At 40.6% G+C, this 15,148-nt stretch overlaps 1 protein-coding gene across 1 annotated transcript in view; it reads right to left on the reverse strand.

Annotated features, from left to right (window-relative positions):
• Nucleotides 1-15,148, reverse strand: part of URB1 (URB1 ribosome biogenesis homolog) — a 53,919-nt gene that overhangs the window by 7,156 nt on the left and 31,615 nt on the right. The window contains exons 23-34 of the mRNA XM_040584916.1: nucleotides 13,977-14,178; nucleotides 13,591-13,768; nucleotides 12,367-12,425; nucleotides 11,426-11,619; nucleotides 9,633-9,743; nucleotides 9,478-9,541; nucleotides 7,529-7,700; nucleotides 6,856-6,958; nucleotides 2,366-2,526; nucleotides 1,890-2,001; nucleotides 807-913; nucleotides 146-289 (exon numbers count right to left, since the gene is read on the reverse strand). Of these exons, the coding sequence (XP_040440850.1) occupies nucleotides 146-289; nucleotides 807-913; nucleotides 1,890-2,001; nucleotides 2,366-2,526; nucleotides 6,856-6,958; nucleotides 7,529-7,700; nucleotides 9,478-9,541; nucleotides 9,633-9,743; nucleotides 11,426-11,619; nucleotides 12,367-12,425; nucleotides 13,591-13,768; nucleotides 13,977-14,178 (1,607 nt within the window). The remainder of the gene's footprint in view (nucleotides 1-145; nucleotides 290-806; nucleotides 914-1,889; nucleotides 2,002-2,365; nucleotides 2,527-6,855; nucleotides 6,959-7,528; nucleotides 7,701-9,477; nucleotides 9,542-9,632; nucleotides 9,744-11,425; nucleotides 11,620-12,366; nucleotides 12,426-13,590; nucleotides 13,769-13,976; nucleotides 14,179-15,148) is intronic.

Consider the following 15,148-nt stretch of genomic DNA (forward strand, 5'->3'; position numbering starts at 1 on the left):
ACATACACAAGATCAACAAGGAACAGATCTTGAAGAGGACAAGGGAAGAGTTAACTGCTCCTTTCTGTTTTGCATTTGTTTAAGATCTCCAAACCATGCAAACTTTTGTATGTTTGGGTCTTTTTTGGTTTTTTTTAATTCTTACCTGGGAGCTCTCATCACACAAAGGACTGTTGAAAAAGCAAAGAATGACCTGGAAAATCCTCTGGTAGTCATAAAGCTCATAGCAATGTTTATCACGCAGCCCTTCTCCAAGAAATCGGAGAATCCACTCACGTTCTGTTTTGTACTAGAAGCCATAAGAAAAATGTCACCATCAGACACTTCGAAATAATGCCTGCTCGTAAGAACACAAAAAAACTGGTTCCCTGGAACTGCCAGCACAGTGTTTAACCGCTTTTTCTGGACTTCTCAACTTTCATCCCTATCAAATTTAATCAATAACGTCTATCAGGAACAGTTACTCTGTAGCCCAAATATGCACTGATAATGGAACTTTTAAAGTTGCTGTTTCTAAAATATCTCAGTCGAACTCAACATTAATTATCTAAACTCAAATATGAATGTAAGCTAGCTAGGGCAGAACATACTGCTTGTGCTTACAGAGCACACACAGTACAATTAATGATTTCATTATGTGTTACCACTAAGAAACCAACAAAAGAAACCCAGAAATAAGACTTCTAATTCCATTATAAAACAACAAAAAAGATGCCTCTAGAATAAGATTTCATTGCATTTTAATGGCTTTTTTCTATTATTTTCTGAAGAATTAGTGGATATCTAAGGTGTAATTCTTTCATTACCTCAAAATCAAAACTGTAGAAAAGCTGGAAAAACCCTGGTACTTTCCTCAGGTCCAAATACTGGTGTGACAGAAGGAATCTGTTCACCTTTATGTACATGTGCTCCTCTGTGAAAAGAAACAATGGTTATCACAGAGGACAACATTCCCAATACACTACCACGTAGAAAAATAAATGGAACCTGTATTTTCCAGTGTTTCAGCTGTCAGAACAGTACATTAATTACAGCAAGAAGGCCTTAAGCTCTAAGGCTGATTATATTGTTGGCCATCCCTCCTCTTCTCTTCCCTAAACTGAAAATCTCTTTCAGACTGCACACAAAGCAGGTGAGAAGATAAACATTCAATGTGGCACTGATTTCAGCAAATCCAGTGTTACTTCATTGACAAAATAGAAATCGATGGCAAAGTGATAAGCAAATCTCTCTGCATTTCAAGACCAGCATTTCAGATTAGGCAATCATAATTTTTAACCTACAGACTAGACATGTCCTGAATGAGCAGTAGAACAAGTTGCCCAGAGGGACTATACAGTCTCCATCCTTGGAGGCTTTCTAGGATTAGTCTAGAGGTCTGAAGGTTTTCTAGGATAAAGGCCTGCACAAAGCGGCCCATTCTATAGCTGGCCCTGCCACAGGCAGAGGGTTTAGCTAGAGACCTCACAAGGTCCCTTCCAAACTGAACTACTCCCCAGTGCTATGATTTTCTTTTGCAACAGTGACTTACGTACACTCAACATCTAAGGACACAAAGACACTTGGGCCAACCTACTCTGATCTGCTGAACAGGACCCACACACTCATCTAGTCCTCTGTCCGCTTCCAACCCAAAACTACGAGGAGGCAGTGGCTTCATCCCTGATGAATCGGGCTGGTTTTATACACCGATCAAAATGGCACTTCCCACTTCTCCAGTACAGCAGTCTACACAAGTACTGAAAGTTTTTCTTTGGAACACAGGAGAGTCATACTTCATGGCTCCTGCCAGTGTCACAGCTATCTCATCTTTCAGTATCGGTCAAGGACATTACTCCATGCACAGTGACTCACCCCAGGAGTACAACATGCACAGTAGGTTACAGTACCTGGCTTCAGAATCTGCTGTGCCACACGAGCGATGTAGAGGGTCAAAGAGAAGGTAAATCTGAGGTTCGGCTGCCTGATTCCATTTTGCACAGTATCCAAGAGATACAGCAACTGTAGCACAAGAACCCAGGGGAGAAAAGCTTGAACCGTAACCCAAACATATACAACAGGAGAGCATGAATGCGTAAATAAGCTTTTAGGATATTTCATAGCCATAAATCGAATACCAATCCCATCAGGATTTCCATTCCTACAAACAGAATTCCCAAGAATTTCTAAAACACATTTTCCCGCCTTTTTCTGCCCACTGATTACAAAAGAAGGAAACACAAAGCAATAGAAGAGAAACAATGGAACAGAGGATAAAAAGTTTCTTTTAGCTCTTTCACCGTGTGCATGTAGATGGACTCTCCCTTAAGTGTCCATGACCTAAAATGTCTAACCTGACAAAACTATAAATTGAGCTCAGTCTTACCTGACTCTTCTCTCGAAAGCGAGCTCCTTCCAGATGAGAACGAAAGGAAGCCAGGACAAAATACGCCACTGCTCTCATGTTGGAATCATAGCTGCTAAGGGCAGCTACTGTTAGGCCCAGGGCATTGACTTCAACAAACTTGTGACATGCCACTACACACTCTGTATGGGAAGAGGTTAAAAAATGAAAGAAGAACACCCAGAGCATTATACTGACATGTCACAGAGAATAAAACAGCACTGTAATCCTTAATAAAACTTCTATTCATAAACACCAATTTCTAGATCTACCCCTACGAACTATTATTACACCGCAAGCTGAAGGCTCCTTCAGCTAACAAAGGTATCCCACAAACCATTCTGAACAGGAATTCTTTTACCTGTTTCAGAAAAATTAAGTACAAAGAAGAACATGAGGGAAAATTCTCCTCAAAACATTTTCTGGGCAATTGATAAGCCTGTGTCTGAAAGAAAGATAGCATAGCCAACAAAAAGCCAATCTGCACTAAAGAAAGAGCTTCCGTAAAAAAGTGGACGGGAGAATAACACATAAATAAGCCATTAGCCACACCAGTTGTTACTGCACAGGCATGAGTGATTCCGCTGGTAAGGCACGTTCCAAGCAAAGTACTAAATTATACCCCTACGTTCTTCTGGGACAAACAAAATCCAGCAATGAATAGTAACCAGCCAAACAGAAAACACACCCTTGAATCCAACATTTATTTTCCATAGTGTTTTACCATTAGAATTTAGAGTTTCTCATTTAAGGTCTGTGTGTTTTGAAAAGCTTGTGCCATTTCTACCCACTGATGGCTAGAAATGGCTTGATGTAAAAACTCCAGAATATCTCCTGTGCTATTTCTGTTCCATTTACCAGTAATGGAATATAATGGCACCTCAGTTGTATTTTATCAGCTAAACTGCAAATGTACTGCAGTCCTCCATTTAGCAACAATATTCACATATTTTCTTGTAACTCACACTGAAAGTCAAGAGGACGTTTCTAAGAGACATATTCTTATTTAAGAAGAGGCTGTAGTCTGACACGTACGTATACTTGGCCTACTGATTTCCTCCCCCACCAACACCCACACACAACTAATATATATATATATTTGTGTAAAAAACACAGATAATTTATGTCCCCACACCAGCAGCAGGGCTGTTTCTCTCATCTTCTCCTCAACTGCCAGAAGTTCTACTTCTGTTTCATGCCTGGCAGTTTCATAGCCAGCTCTGCTAGTTACGGGCCAGGCAGTGGCAAGGTCTCTACCTCCCAGCACTGCCCCCCAGCCAGCCCACTGCTACGTGACCAATGCAAAGGCATCACTGAATTGCAATAACAGATCTTTTCAGCAAGTGGTTTTACAAGTTATTTCAATAATAACAATTACTGTACACTTCCCTACACCACTCCTCACCAAAGCACATCACGTTTAACAGGCGTAATGCAAAACACCTCAGTCATTCTCCTAGTGAGGAAAAAGATCCCTCAATTTGTTAGCATGGGATCTCTCTCACATTACCAGAGCTCACACAGATACAGCTCTACCCCCCACTCTACCTCTAGACACTGAGCAAAGCCACCTCCTGACTACCAAAGTAAAAATGGTGAGAGGAGTAGCAACAACAGGGCAGGAGAAAGAGAAACAGAGCCCAGTAAGACACCTAATCTATGCCTTCTGCTACCTTCTGCCTGTGGCAAAGCAACTCCACACCTCCCACTCCTCAGGCAAGATGCAAGGTAAGCACTGGGAAATGGATGCTTTCTATTGAATCCTAAGTGAACATGCAAAGATAATCCAAAATTTGTCTGTCTGCAGAGGCTTCCTCATCGCTTAAGGACATCTCACACATAGCCCTGACCTATACAACATCCCCTTTTCAGTACAGAATCAAATATACTTTGTATGCCCTTTCACAGCAAGCCACCACACAGCTCTCCTTCAGACTTCAGTTCTTGAGAACCACTAATGTACACCAACTAGACAGACAAAGTGAATAATTTTATGGGGTGGTACCACATAATGAAATCCAAGGTCATCGCTTCAGCAGTAAAGTTCATGCTGGTCACAGAAAGATTTATTTGGAAAACTTTCTTTCACTGAAAACATGCAGTGGAAATATTTTCCATCCAGCTGACCTTGGAGAGTGTGTTCATCAACTAACGTAAAATAACAAGCTATTATTAAAAAAAAAAAAAAGTTAATTCTATGTCTGACATACGGTTTGTTTAAAGTACCTTGAGAACCGTGATGGAAAAGCTTTTCACAAGATGCTTATCAGAGCTAAAGTTAGACAGAACTCGCTATCTGCCCAACTCCAGATTCTTTGCTCAGTGAGCATTAAACACTGTGCAGTAAGTCTGTGTTTATAAATTTAGCAGTTACATAACATCTGTGCACAGGGCACTGTGCAGCCAGTACAAAGAGCAAATAAATAAAGAGGAATTGGGTATTCCAAAAGCAGCTGACATGGTTTAGAAGCACCATGGGACTTGAACTCATAAATCACTTGGGCCCTTTAAAAATGCCCCTGTTAGGACACAGACTCTTAGCGTGGCGCAGTTAAGGGAACTATTTTTCCCCTCTCCAGTTTTAAAGTCTGCCTATGTCAGGATAGCCACTGCCTCCACAGATCTGCAAGAACACGATGTGCAAGAGCTCCCTCAGCCCCACTGCTCCCACACAAGCGTTCATCATCCCTGGCTGACTCTAGCACTGCTAAGGCTGACCTGCAGCCACCAAATCCCTCCCACCAGTTAAGGTGACGGCCTCCAGGCTAAGGGTGATGACAGGTATGTGACAGCAGCACTTTTTCCAACTATTACACCCAGGTTCAAAAGACACTGACTGTCCATGCTCTTCGTCTATACCAACCTCAAAGATCAAGCATTAACTGGATTGTCTAAGATCCCTCCTACTGCAAAACGCCAAATAGTTCTGGTACCTTTTTTCCTCAGGAGACAAAAACACAGTTCTTTTTACTGTTGTCAAAATTATACAGAGCAGTTTACAACTATGAATAAGTATAGGCTAAGAACACACAAAACAGGTACTGTACTGTAAGTGCACAGGTGAACAAAGAAGAATTGTAAGTATGATCTCACTGAAAGACAGTTACCATGGTGCTTGCCAATTGCTTCTGATATTATTGTTATGGAAAGCCAAATCCATCTATAACTACACAGTGATTAACCATAACCAATCAACATAGGGAGGGAGCTGGTTAGGAAATTCCTTATGATACTTTGATCTTTAAGTGTTCTCTAAATAGTGTACCTGTGAAGTACAGCAGAGATATGCATATGCGAATCAGGGTCACGTCAAACAAGAGAAGTGAGGCTACGCAACTAGTTTTCAAGCACCATGTTGATCTCACCAAACTTTCCAACAATTCTGCGCACAGGCCTGTTCATGACAAACTCCACGCATCTCCATCTGATGGAAAATGAGTTGGCTGAAGCTTCCCTATACTGCAACCACAGCCTGCAACAGGCCAGCTCTCCAGTCAGTGCAGTCACAGTGCCCCTCACAGAAAGCAGCACCCCTGCGGAGATTCACTCTGGTCAGGAAACAACTTCATTCTGGCTGATGATCCAGGGTGATCCAACCAGAAACGGTGGTTTCTGCTTTATGCCCAGAGAACTCCACAACATTGCAGGGCACATTCTCCAACCTACTCTACCTCTGCCCAGCTCCCACTGAGAGCACAGCTGAAAGGAAGGAGCCGATTACGGCTCCCAAGAACTCAGCCCCAAAGCAGCCCCAGATCAGAGCAGTCCTATCAGCTGCAGGTGGGGCACTGCACGTAGCAGCAGAAGGTACCATCTCTCCCATGCCTGTTTTGCTCATCAAAATGCTATGACACCACAGCTGATGCAGTATACAGCTCTACACATTCACCAGAAAAAAAATACAACTTTCCAGTACGGAATATTCCCTGCTGATCCCTCTTAATTTTCTTATTACGTTGTGTGTGGATTTTGTGATATACAGAATGCTAGATCAGAGAACATAAATCTTTGTCTACTTTTGTTTCCAGTTCCAGTTTAAAAACCCCTCCTCATCTTAGGCAGATTGGTCCCTCTACATAGGGTTAACCCACCACATTTAACAGAGATGTGAGGGAGCACCTAGTCATCTGAACACGAGCAGCTTGGCAGGAATGCCCATCTGCTGCCACGTCACTCTGCTTCTGAAGTAGCCCAATCTCACTAGTTATATTGCATTACTTGGAAAAGTGCTTTAAAAAAACCCCAAAAGTTTAATGCCAATTATACCTTGTTACTTTTTAAGTCATTCTGAAAATTACAGTGCAATGCAGCAGATAGTTAAATGATGTATCTTTCTTCTCTCCAAAGCAAGGCACAAATGTCTTTGTGGCACTAGCTTTTAGATGAAGAATAACAGAGCTACACAAGGAGCCAGACAGCTCCTGCAGCACAGTAAAATGACACTAAATATCAAAGAAGAACATTCACTTTACCTGGTCTAGTCAGTTCACTGAAGAGCTGAAGTAGGAAACAAGGATCATAGAAGTCATCAAGACTCTTGACACTTTCATCTCTATATAGTGACTCCTGTACCTCCTGAAACCAAATTCAAACCAGCATTTATAAGGAGCAACACAACTTTCCAGCTTGGTTCCAAACTTCCCCAACGAATTCATGGTGTTATAAAGGTCTGGGAGAGGGCAGTCAACAGTAACTCTTGCAAAAATGTAATGCAACACAGTGTGAGACATGCTTGTGTTTAAATCTGGCTTTCACTATCATGGTTCCAAAACTATTTTTTCTGACTAGCACTAACTGGTATAGAAGCACATTATCAAACTGTATGAAAGACGGAAGAGCTCACTGTCAGTGGATCCTTGCACAGTCAAATTTAACAACTGTTTAGAAGTCAAATTCTGGTCTCACACATGGCAATTTCTGCACTGCTGCACAATCACACCTGCCGACAAGATGTGGTCCATATACTGCAATTAATTTGAAAAGTGCTCCTAAATAATTAATTCCAGCCCTCATATGAGCTTAAATTACTCTCCTGATGTAAACAATCTGCAGTGTATTACATGAATGCAAGAAATTAATTACTGAAGTGAAAGGCTCTTTTCCTACATCAAGAGAAGGGTAATTCAGCAGTGTGAACCAAAGCACCTGTGATGACAGAAGACGGCGATGCTGAGGGAAAGACAGAATTGTCTTCATCATCTTTTCTCGGTCTAGCAGGCACAGAATCTCTTCCATGCTTGGCTGCTGCCATAGTGACTTCCCTAGACTCTTGCAAGTCTTGTGATGCTCCACAGCTGCTGGACCCCATAGGAGGATTCTTAAACATTGTTAAAAGTAAAGGCATTAGTCAACAGACTGCTAGCACTGAGTGAAAAGCAATTACAGAGGATATAAATTAGTATTTAAACTTTCCCTTCACTTGTACTTCTTATCCTGTGGGAACTTGAAACTAGAATTTGTTTCCCTGGCAACACCTTTTTCATCCATCCAAAAGCTTTTCAAATTCAGTCTGATGGTGTATCATTAACTATTTCCTACTCTGTTAATCCAAGTCAGAACTTATCTTCTCAGAAAAAAATGCTTTTTTATTTAAGCTATAAATGCAGGTAAGTAAGACAGCAGCTGCATGAAGAGACAGTGATGAAGACCTAGTCATACAAGGTTGTCTCAAAAGCAATCGGTATTTCAAACCAGCATCACAGTGGTTCAGTAAAACAAATCCTCACTCTCCTCCTCTGAGTTGCTCCTTGGACCCCTCTTACTTTGCCGTTGTGCTTGAAGTGCTAATGATATTGTCATTTTTTATGTGGGTCCTGCCGGCAGCATGCCTCACTGTCAATGAAGCAGCTAGAGGGGCGATGTTAGGCTTCTTATAATCCAGACCCTGGAGGATCCCATTTGTAACACAAGTCGGTCTCTGCTGGGTTACACATACAGCACTCCTGAACGTTCTCTAAATTCACTCAAACTCTTCAGTGCTGGGATCAAACCTAACCAAGTGTTTGGCTACCAATTCACTTCAGGGTACAGTATAAAATTGTTTCTCCTTTAAAAAGGCTACAAAATTTTTTGGACCTAACTACCTCTGAAATCAGTCTCCTCCTCACATTAACACCCTCCCATTTGCAAACACTTCAGTGAAGACTTATGCAGGATGTGGCAAGTGCCAGAGCCCTGGCTTCTGGAAGCCTCTTTGATTCCCTACTAACAAAAACTTTCCTGTCCCCCTTTATAGGCTGCAAGGATTATCTATATTCTCAGACAAAGCTAAGGGAGGGTCTTAATTCAGAGTCCAGTCCTGCTCCAGCTGCCTGAGCCAGTACTCTTGCACTGCTGTTAATATTTATGCCTATACCTCAAAGACAGAAAAGTGCATTTCAGCAAGGCAGACCAAAAACATCAGTGTATGTAATAACTGTTAGCAACAGACTTTCCTGTGGACTGCTTGGGCACAGGGCCTGAAAAGAAACTTATTATTTTAAACAATACATGGTTCTCTCTTAGGAAGCCTGTAGATTTATTGCAAGGTTGCGCTGTAAGAAGAGCTACAGTTCAGACTGGTGAAAGACAAGGACGGCATTGATACCATGTTAGTACCCCAAAACTAACAATACACGTGTTAATGCAAGAGATTACATATCACTCCTCCACTGGCATATTTCTCTCCTCTCCAGCAAAACACCAGAGCCAAATATCATGCACACAGGGGCAAGATTATTGAAAAGGGCAAAGACTGTGCTGAGTGCCAAATCCTGTATCCCAAGGGAACAAGGAAAGGGAAGAATTCCTACACTAGCTTTGGCCTTCATCTGTGATGAAATCCCTATAGTGGGCTCTTACTGTGGAGAATGAGCAATTACTGAAATAAGACAGTCCCTCATCTAACCTACAGACAACCAAAAGTTTGGGCAACACACAAGAATTATGTTAAGAATAGGAAATACATAGAAAAAATGTTTCCAAAAGCAGCATTCACCTCTAGGTTTGACCTTGCTCGCTGCTTATCTCAGTTAAATAAGTCCCTGGAAAAATGCCAATTGTGAGATTGCTTATTTGTGTGTAGTTAATTGAACAAAGGAAAGTAGTCAGCTTACCTGGAATTTATAAGACTTTGATTATTTTTCTCATATAACCGAAGTAGTAGCAGTATCTTCTGATCTAAAAAACAAGATGAACCCCGAAGTCAGTCACCTATGAAGACAAAAACCAGATCTAGAAGGAAGTACCTTTTCCAGGATAACACACTTACCTACAGCACTCAGTGTAGCCCCGTAGGCACCCAGCAACACAGCAAGGTGGCTGCTCTCACAGAGAGAAGGGCTGAGCTTCACAACTGTCAGCAGTATATCCACCAAGGCCTCTGAAATAAACACGCAGCTTTAGCTTTGTTGTTCTATCTGTTAGATAGTGCATATATAAATACACATATACTGCCCTCTCTAAATAGATGCACACACAGTACTGTACATTTTAGATCTATCTCTATAAATACCAAAACCCATTCCCCTGACTTAACAGAAGGATGACTATGATGCATTTAATTCAAGTGGAAGAATTTTTTTTTAACAATGTTAAAAAAGTATTTCCAAGCTGGAAACAGATGTCATTGTGAAACTTTCCATGCGTACATGTTTGCTCTCTGGTTAAAAAGAAGTGCTATACCCTATCCCACCATACCATAGCTCCCTCCTCTCCCAGGAAGGCATCTTAAGTTAGCTCAGGAGTTGCACAGAGTAAAGGCAGACATCTCAGCAACCTGCCCAAGCTACTCAAGAAGTTAGAGCATGAACTTTTATGTTCTCACCCCAGCCGCAGTAACTTGTCAAAATGCTTCTACACTGTGCATTGAAACAGGGGTCATCGCTGCAGAATCCAATTAGTTAGCAAGCTACAGGAACTCTGCCCTGGGGCATACAAAAATTACCCACCTTTATTTTGTAACTAGCTAAGAAACAGATCAGGTAAGTGATCAGGTTACTCAAAGGCAAACAGGGCATCTGTGGCAGATTCAAGACTTGAATCCAGTTTTCTTTACTCCCTGTACCTGAAAAGGCATGGGCCTTTCCCCCTAGTATCTACAGGAATACATAATGTCAAAACAAAACAGATCATAATGACAACAGCCTGAATGAATGCACTCGACACCAAGCTTCTGAATTACTGACATTAGCCTCAAAGAATCCATCTTCCTGCCCTACAGCAATACATTCAAAAGGTAAAACATGTACAACAGGCAGTAAAATCTATTACTTAGTTTTAATTTCACTAAATTTGTGACTTCACAAGGGCTTTTTGCTCTTTTTAGATGATTTAAAACTTTAAAGTTTGTTTACATGTTGCTCACCGATATACACAAAACTGGTTATCAACATAATGCTCTGAGAATTTCCTCCCCTTTTTATACAGCTTGTCCAGTCAGAGAATCTGAAAACCCCATACAGTGGGCAAAGTTGAGTGTATGTAGATTAAATGATTACTTCAAGATCAGTTGGCAGAGATGAAGAAACAAAGCCAATCGTACATGTGAACAAGCACCCAATTTATATTGCTCATGAAAGGATATTTCTCTTGAAAGGTTACAATATCAAATACACATCATTAAAATTAACTTTTTTGATACAGCTTGCAAAATCAACTTAAAATCTTCTGTATCAACCTATTTTAAAACAGGTTTAAAGGTCACACACATTTCTAACAGGAACTATATGCACTTCTGTGATCTTATGCTAACATCCTCACAGAAACCAAAAGAACCAATTCAAGATTTCAACAGGGTTCACAAAACTAAAACCAACCAATCAAAAAAACCCAAACCCATCTCTTCAGTAGTTTTAGAAACATGTTTAAAACCAGTAGTAATAAAATTAACGCAACATTTGGATTCAAGCAGAGGTAGAATTTAAAACTAAACACTAATATTCCAGAACCATTCAATAGCTCTGCAAGTATATGTAGGTGGATAGGTTACTGGATGGATAGAATATAACGTGAGAAAGACAAAATTACTAAATAGAGTTAAAGGGAAGATGATTAAAAAAATACCTCTTGTCTGTGTGTTTGTGCCATCTTCTTCTCTTGACCTCAGTATGGCTGACAAAAATAGAGAGTGCTGCGTGACCATCATATGAAGTTTGGAGAGCTTGACTAAGCTCTGACTAAGTGTGGATTCTTTCTTGTATAATAACTGAATAGCAATGTTCAGGACTTTCAAAAATGCTTCATCTCTGTAGCGGTACCTTTAGAAGCAAGGATCACAGAAGAATCAAATCCCAACCAAACCCAAGGAAAACTTATTGGAAAAAAAAAACCTGTTTAAGAAATGAGAACTTTGCAAAGAAAGCAAACATAAAAAATCAAAACAAAGACAAAAAAAGAAAATACATGCACCTTTTTCCCTGAGCCATTCTCATTTAATTCTTTTTAAGCTATACTGACATCCAATTATAAACAATAAAAGAGAATCAACACATAGTCACACTTGTGGCTGCACTGATCTTAATAAAGTACTGGAATTTTGCCTACTAACACGTCAGGCAGAACAGATTAACACTTCAGATTAACACTTCTACCTCCACAAAAGCTAAGACTATCCTAAACTATTTTTATTTCTTTTATTTAAATGATTTACATTTAAAGGTGAAAGATCTGATTCTGTTTTCATATGAACTGTATTTAAGAAATACCTTAAATAAAAACAAGTTATATGAGCATAAAGCTTCTTTATGCCAGTTGAAAAGATGATAGTCTAGCTATCCAGTTAGCTATGTTAGTTATGCTAACTGAAGCACAAAATCCAATGCCTGCAGTTGTGCTGGTTCAGGCTCCAATGAAGCCACGAGTATGACGTGAAGTGCATCCTGAGAAACAAGGAGCATTGTCAAATCTGACTGGATTCAAGGGAGATAGTATGTAACACAGGACAAAGCCAAGTGAACAGAACTGCACCTCCTACGGCACCTTTGGTGCATCTCAAAATTACTTACTTGAGTCCTGTCTTCACAAGGTTGTACCACTCATCTGGGTCCACTTCTTCAACGAGGCACTGTGCACACAGTAAGTAAAAACAGGTATTTACATTTAGCACAGAGAGCTTCTGCAGATCAAGACCAGCAATTTTTGTTCAACAGACACACTAACAACATGCACGCCAAGCACTCAGGTGAGATAACAGGAAAGAAAGGTCTTGGATACAAGAATCCTACCTCCTGATTCAAATGAAACTGCAAGTCTTGTTTTGTTGGTCCTGGCAGCAAGGGAATATATGGGCTGTACGCAATTAAAAAGTAAGCTGCTCTGTAGGTACCAAAAAAGCCAGAACCTTGAAACTTCACACTCCCAAAGTGTGAAAGGAATAAAAAGCTGGCAAGTCAAAGCAATAGACTCAGGTACTAGGGTTTTGTGTACCTACCATGTGCTTAAGCTAATCAGCCTTTGTGGCAAATATGGATGGCTGGGTGTACATGTTCTTGACAAAAAGTGATCTTCCCTGAAATGCTATAAACCACAAAAAACAACAATCAATTTTAAGAAGACTGACAGCTGCACATGCTGGCAGTCCTGATAGTGGTAGCTGCTAACCTCATCAGGCCTGTGAACACCATCAGGATGAACACTATGAGGTGGCCCCTCAGGTCCTGCAAGACTCTTGTCCTGCACAGTCATGTCCTAAGAGGGAGTCTCACCAGAAGCCAGGAAGCCGTCAAAGGCATTTGTTGCCTGCAGAGACCTTCATTTTTATAGCTTACATGGATCTGCCTACCTTACTGAACTAGTACAGAGGGAATAATCAGGTAGTGTTCTTTATGATCACAGTCTGGATTTCTACCTATTATCAGCCAGATTTCTGCCACAAATTTCAGAGGGTATGACACGTGGGTCTTGTCAGAAGTGTCTCTATCACCTTTTTTTTTTTTTTTAATAAGAACATCCATTGGCAACCTTTGATTTTTAACTCCTGAACACCTCAAACTGTCATTTTCAAAAGGAGCCTGTTAGCAGAAAGCCAACAAAAAGAACTCAAAATTGCTTCTTATAAAGGATTAACTCCACAAAAGCTACTGAAAGCCCATAGAAGCCATAATCTATAAAAATAGATTAAATTAAAAATAGAAAATAAAGTCCAATCTATGTTTACCCAAGACACGAGCATAATAACACATATACACACACAGTCATATTCTGGCAATGCAGATAAAAAAAAGTCTCACCAGTAATTCTTCTAGCCTCAGCAGCATGGACCTCTCTGTTTCTCCCTTGCTTTCATCTTTACTGCTGCTGTACATGACAATTAACCCCTTCATGCAGGCTGATAACAGGCATCTCCTCCAGGAATGCAGCTCTTCGGAGTTTTCAAGCACTCTAGATATGGCATCTGCCACTGTCCAACTGCAGAAAGACATTTATTTATTTATTCATTAATGTTGTAACATGCTTTTTGTATACGTTAAAGATGTCTCGCTGCCAAAGCATAAATTACAGATTCTTGGAGGAGAGGATGTTGTTGTTGTTCACAATATTTGTATTCATGCCTATACTATGACAACGCTTTATAAGACAAACCAAATTCTGAAACAAGGCAACAGGATTTGCCTACCTCTCATTACTTTCTGCTTTCTCAAGAGCAGCAGGAAGCTGATCAATAAGGTTTTGCAGCCCTTTGCTTTCTGAAGATGGCAACAACTTTGAAAGAACTTGCAGTTTCACAGTGGTCTCGTGCAAGGATTCTGTGTCGTGAAATACACTGCAAAGCTCCTTCCACAGAGCTTTCCTCAAGACAGGTTTAACACCCGAGACAACTGTTGGGAGACAGCAGGGGACATAGGTTCCACCATCGAAGTGTGTGAAGCAACAACAGACTTATAATTACAAAAATCCCAAATCACTTTTCTAATCAAGGCCCAGACTACTTAGTTTCTAGGAAATTATACTGCAGTAGCTGCTAATCTGCTATAAAGAAGTGCACTCTGTATTGTTCCATAGTGCCATCAGGAAGTATTTAACATACCTACCAGACAATTGCTTGCTACACAGCTGAAATGACCAGACAAGGGCAAACAATGCAGACCTTCAAAAGAGGTACTTCCTGATAAGAAACCTTGTCCTTGTATCTCAGGAAGGACGAAACTTCACCACTTCACTGACCCTGGGCTCAAAGGAAACGTTCTCTCACATGAACAGACAGCTAACGCAGATACCTTATAAATCAAGTCAGCCAGACAGCAGTTTCCCCCTTCTGTTCAAGCACAAAACCACTGGTGTGCATTAGGTGCCAGAGAAAAGCTTTAGTTCTTTAGAACCATCCTCTACTTTCCTGTGTGCTGACAAGGTCTTTTCACTACTTGAACTTCTCCTAGACAGAGCTAGCATTCTCCACCAACAGCTACAGTCAGGCTGTTTCTGTTGCTATTTACATTTATAGGCAGTAAAAGAAATGAAATCAAAGAGATCGTGTTCTGTTTAGCTGAATCCTAACTCGTAGAAAATTTAACAGCCTTGTCAATTTAATGCCACCATCGATTTGGAAAGTTTTGGACTGCCAGCTTAGGAAGGCATTACTGTAGGAAGCTATATTTGGAGATTTATTTTAGAAGAAAGTTCTGGACTCTTACACTCATTAAAGTGAAAGCTTAAATTCTGCAAAACCATATGGCTATCACATTCCACTCACACAGATAATCCATCTATGCCCAAGAAAAAGTTTTAACCTCCTGTAGTAAACCAAGATAAGCATAAAGACAGGTTTTTCACATGCACTAAGTATTAAAT

The sequence above is a fragment of the Falco naumanni genome, chromosome 2 (genome assembly GCF_017639655.2).
Source record: "Falco naumanni isolate bFalNau1 chromosome 2, bFalNau1.pat, whole genome shotgun sequence".
In the NCBI taxonomy this organism is placed as follows: Eukaryota; Metazoa; Chordata; class Aves; order Falconiformes; family Falconidae; genus Falco; species Falco naumanni.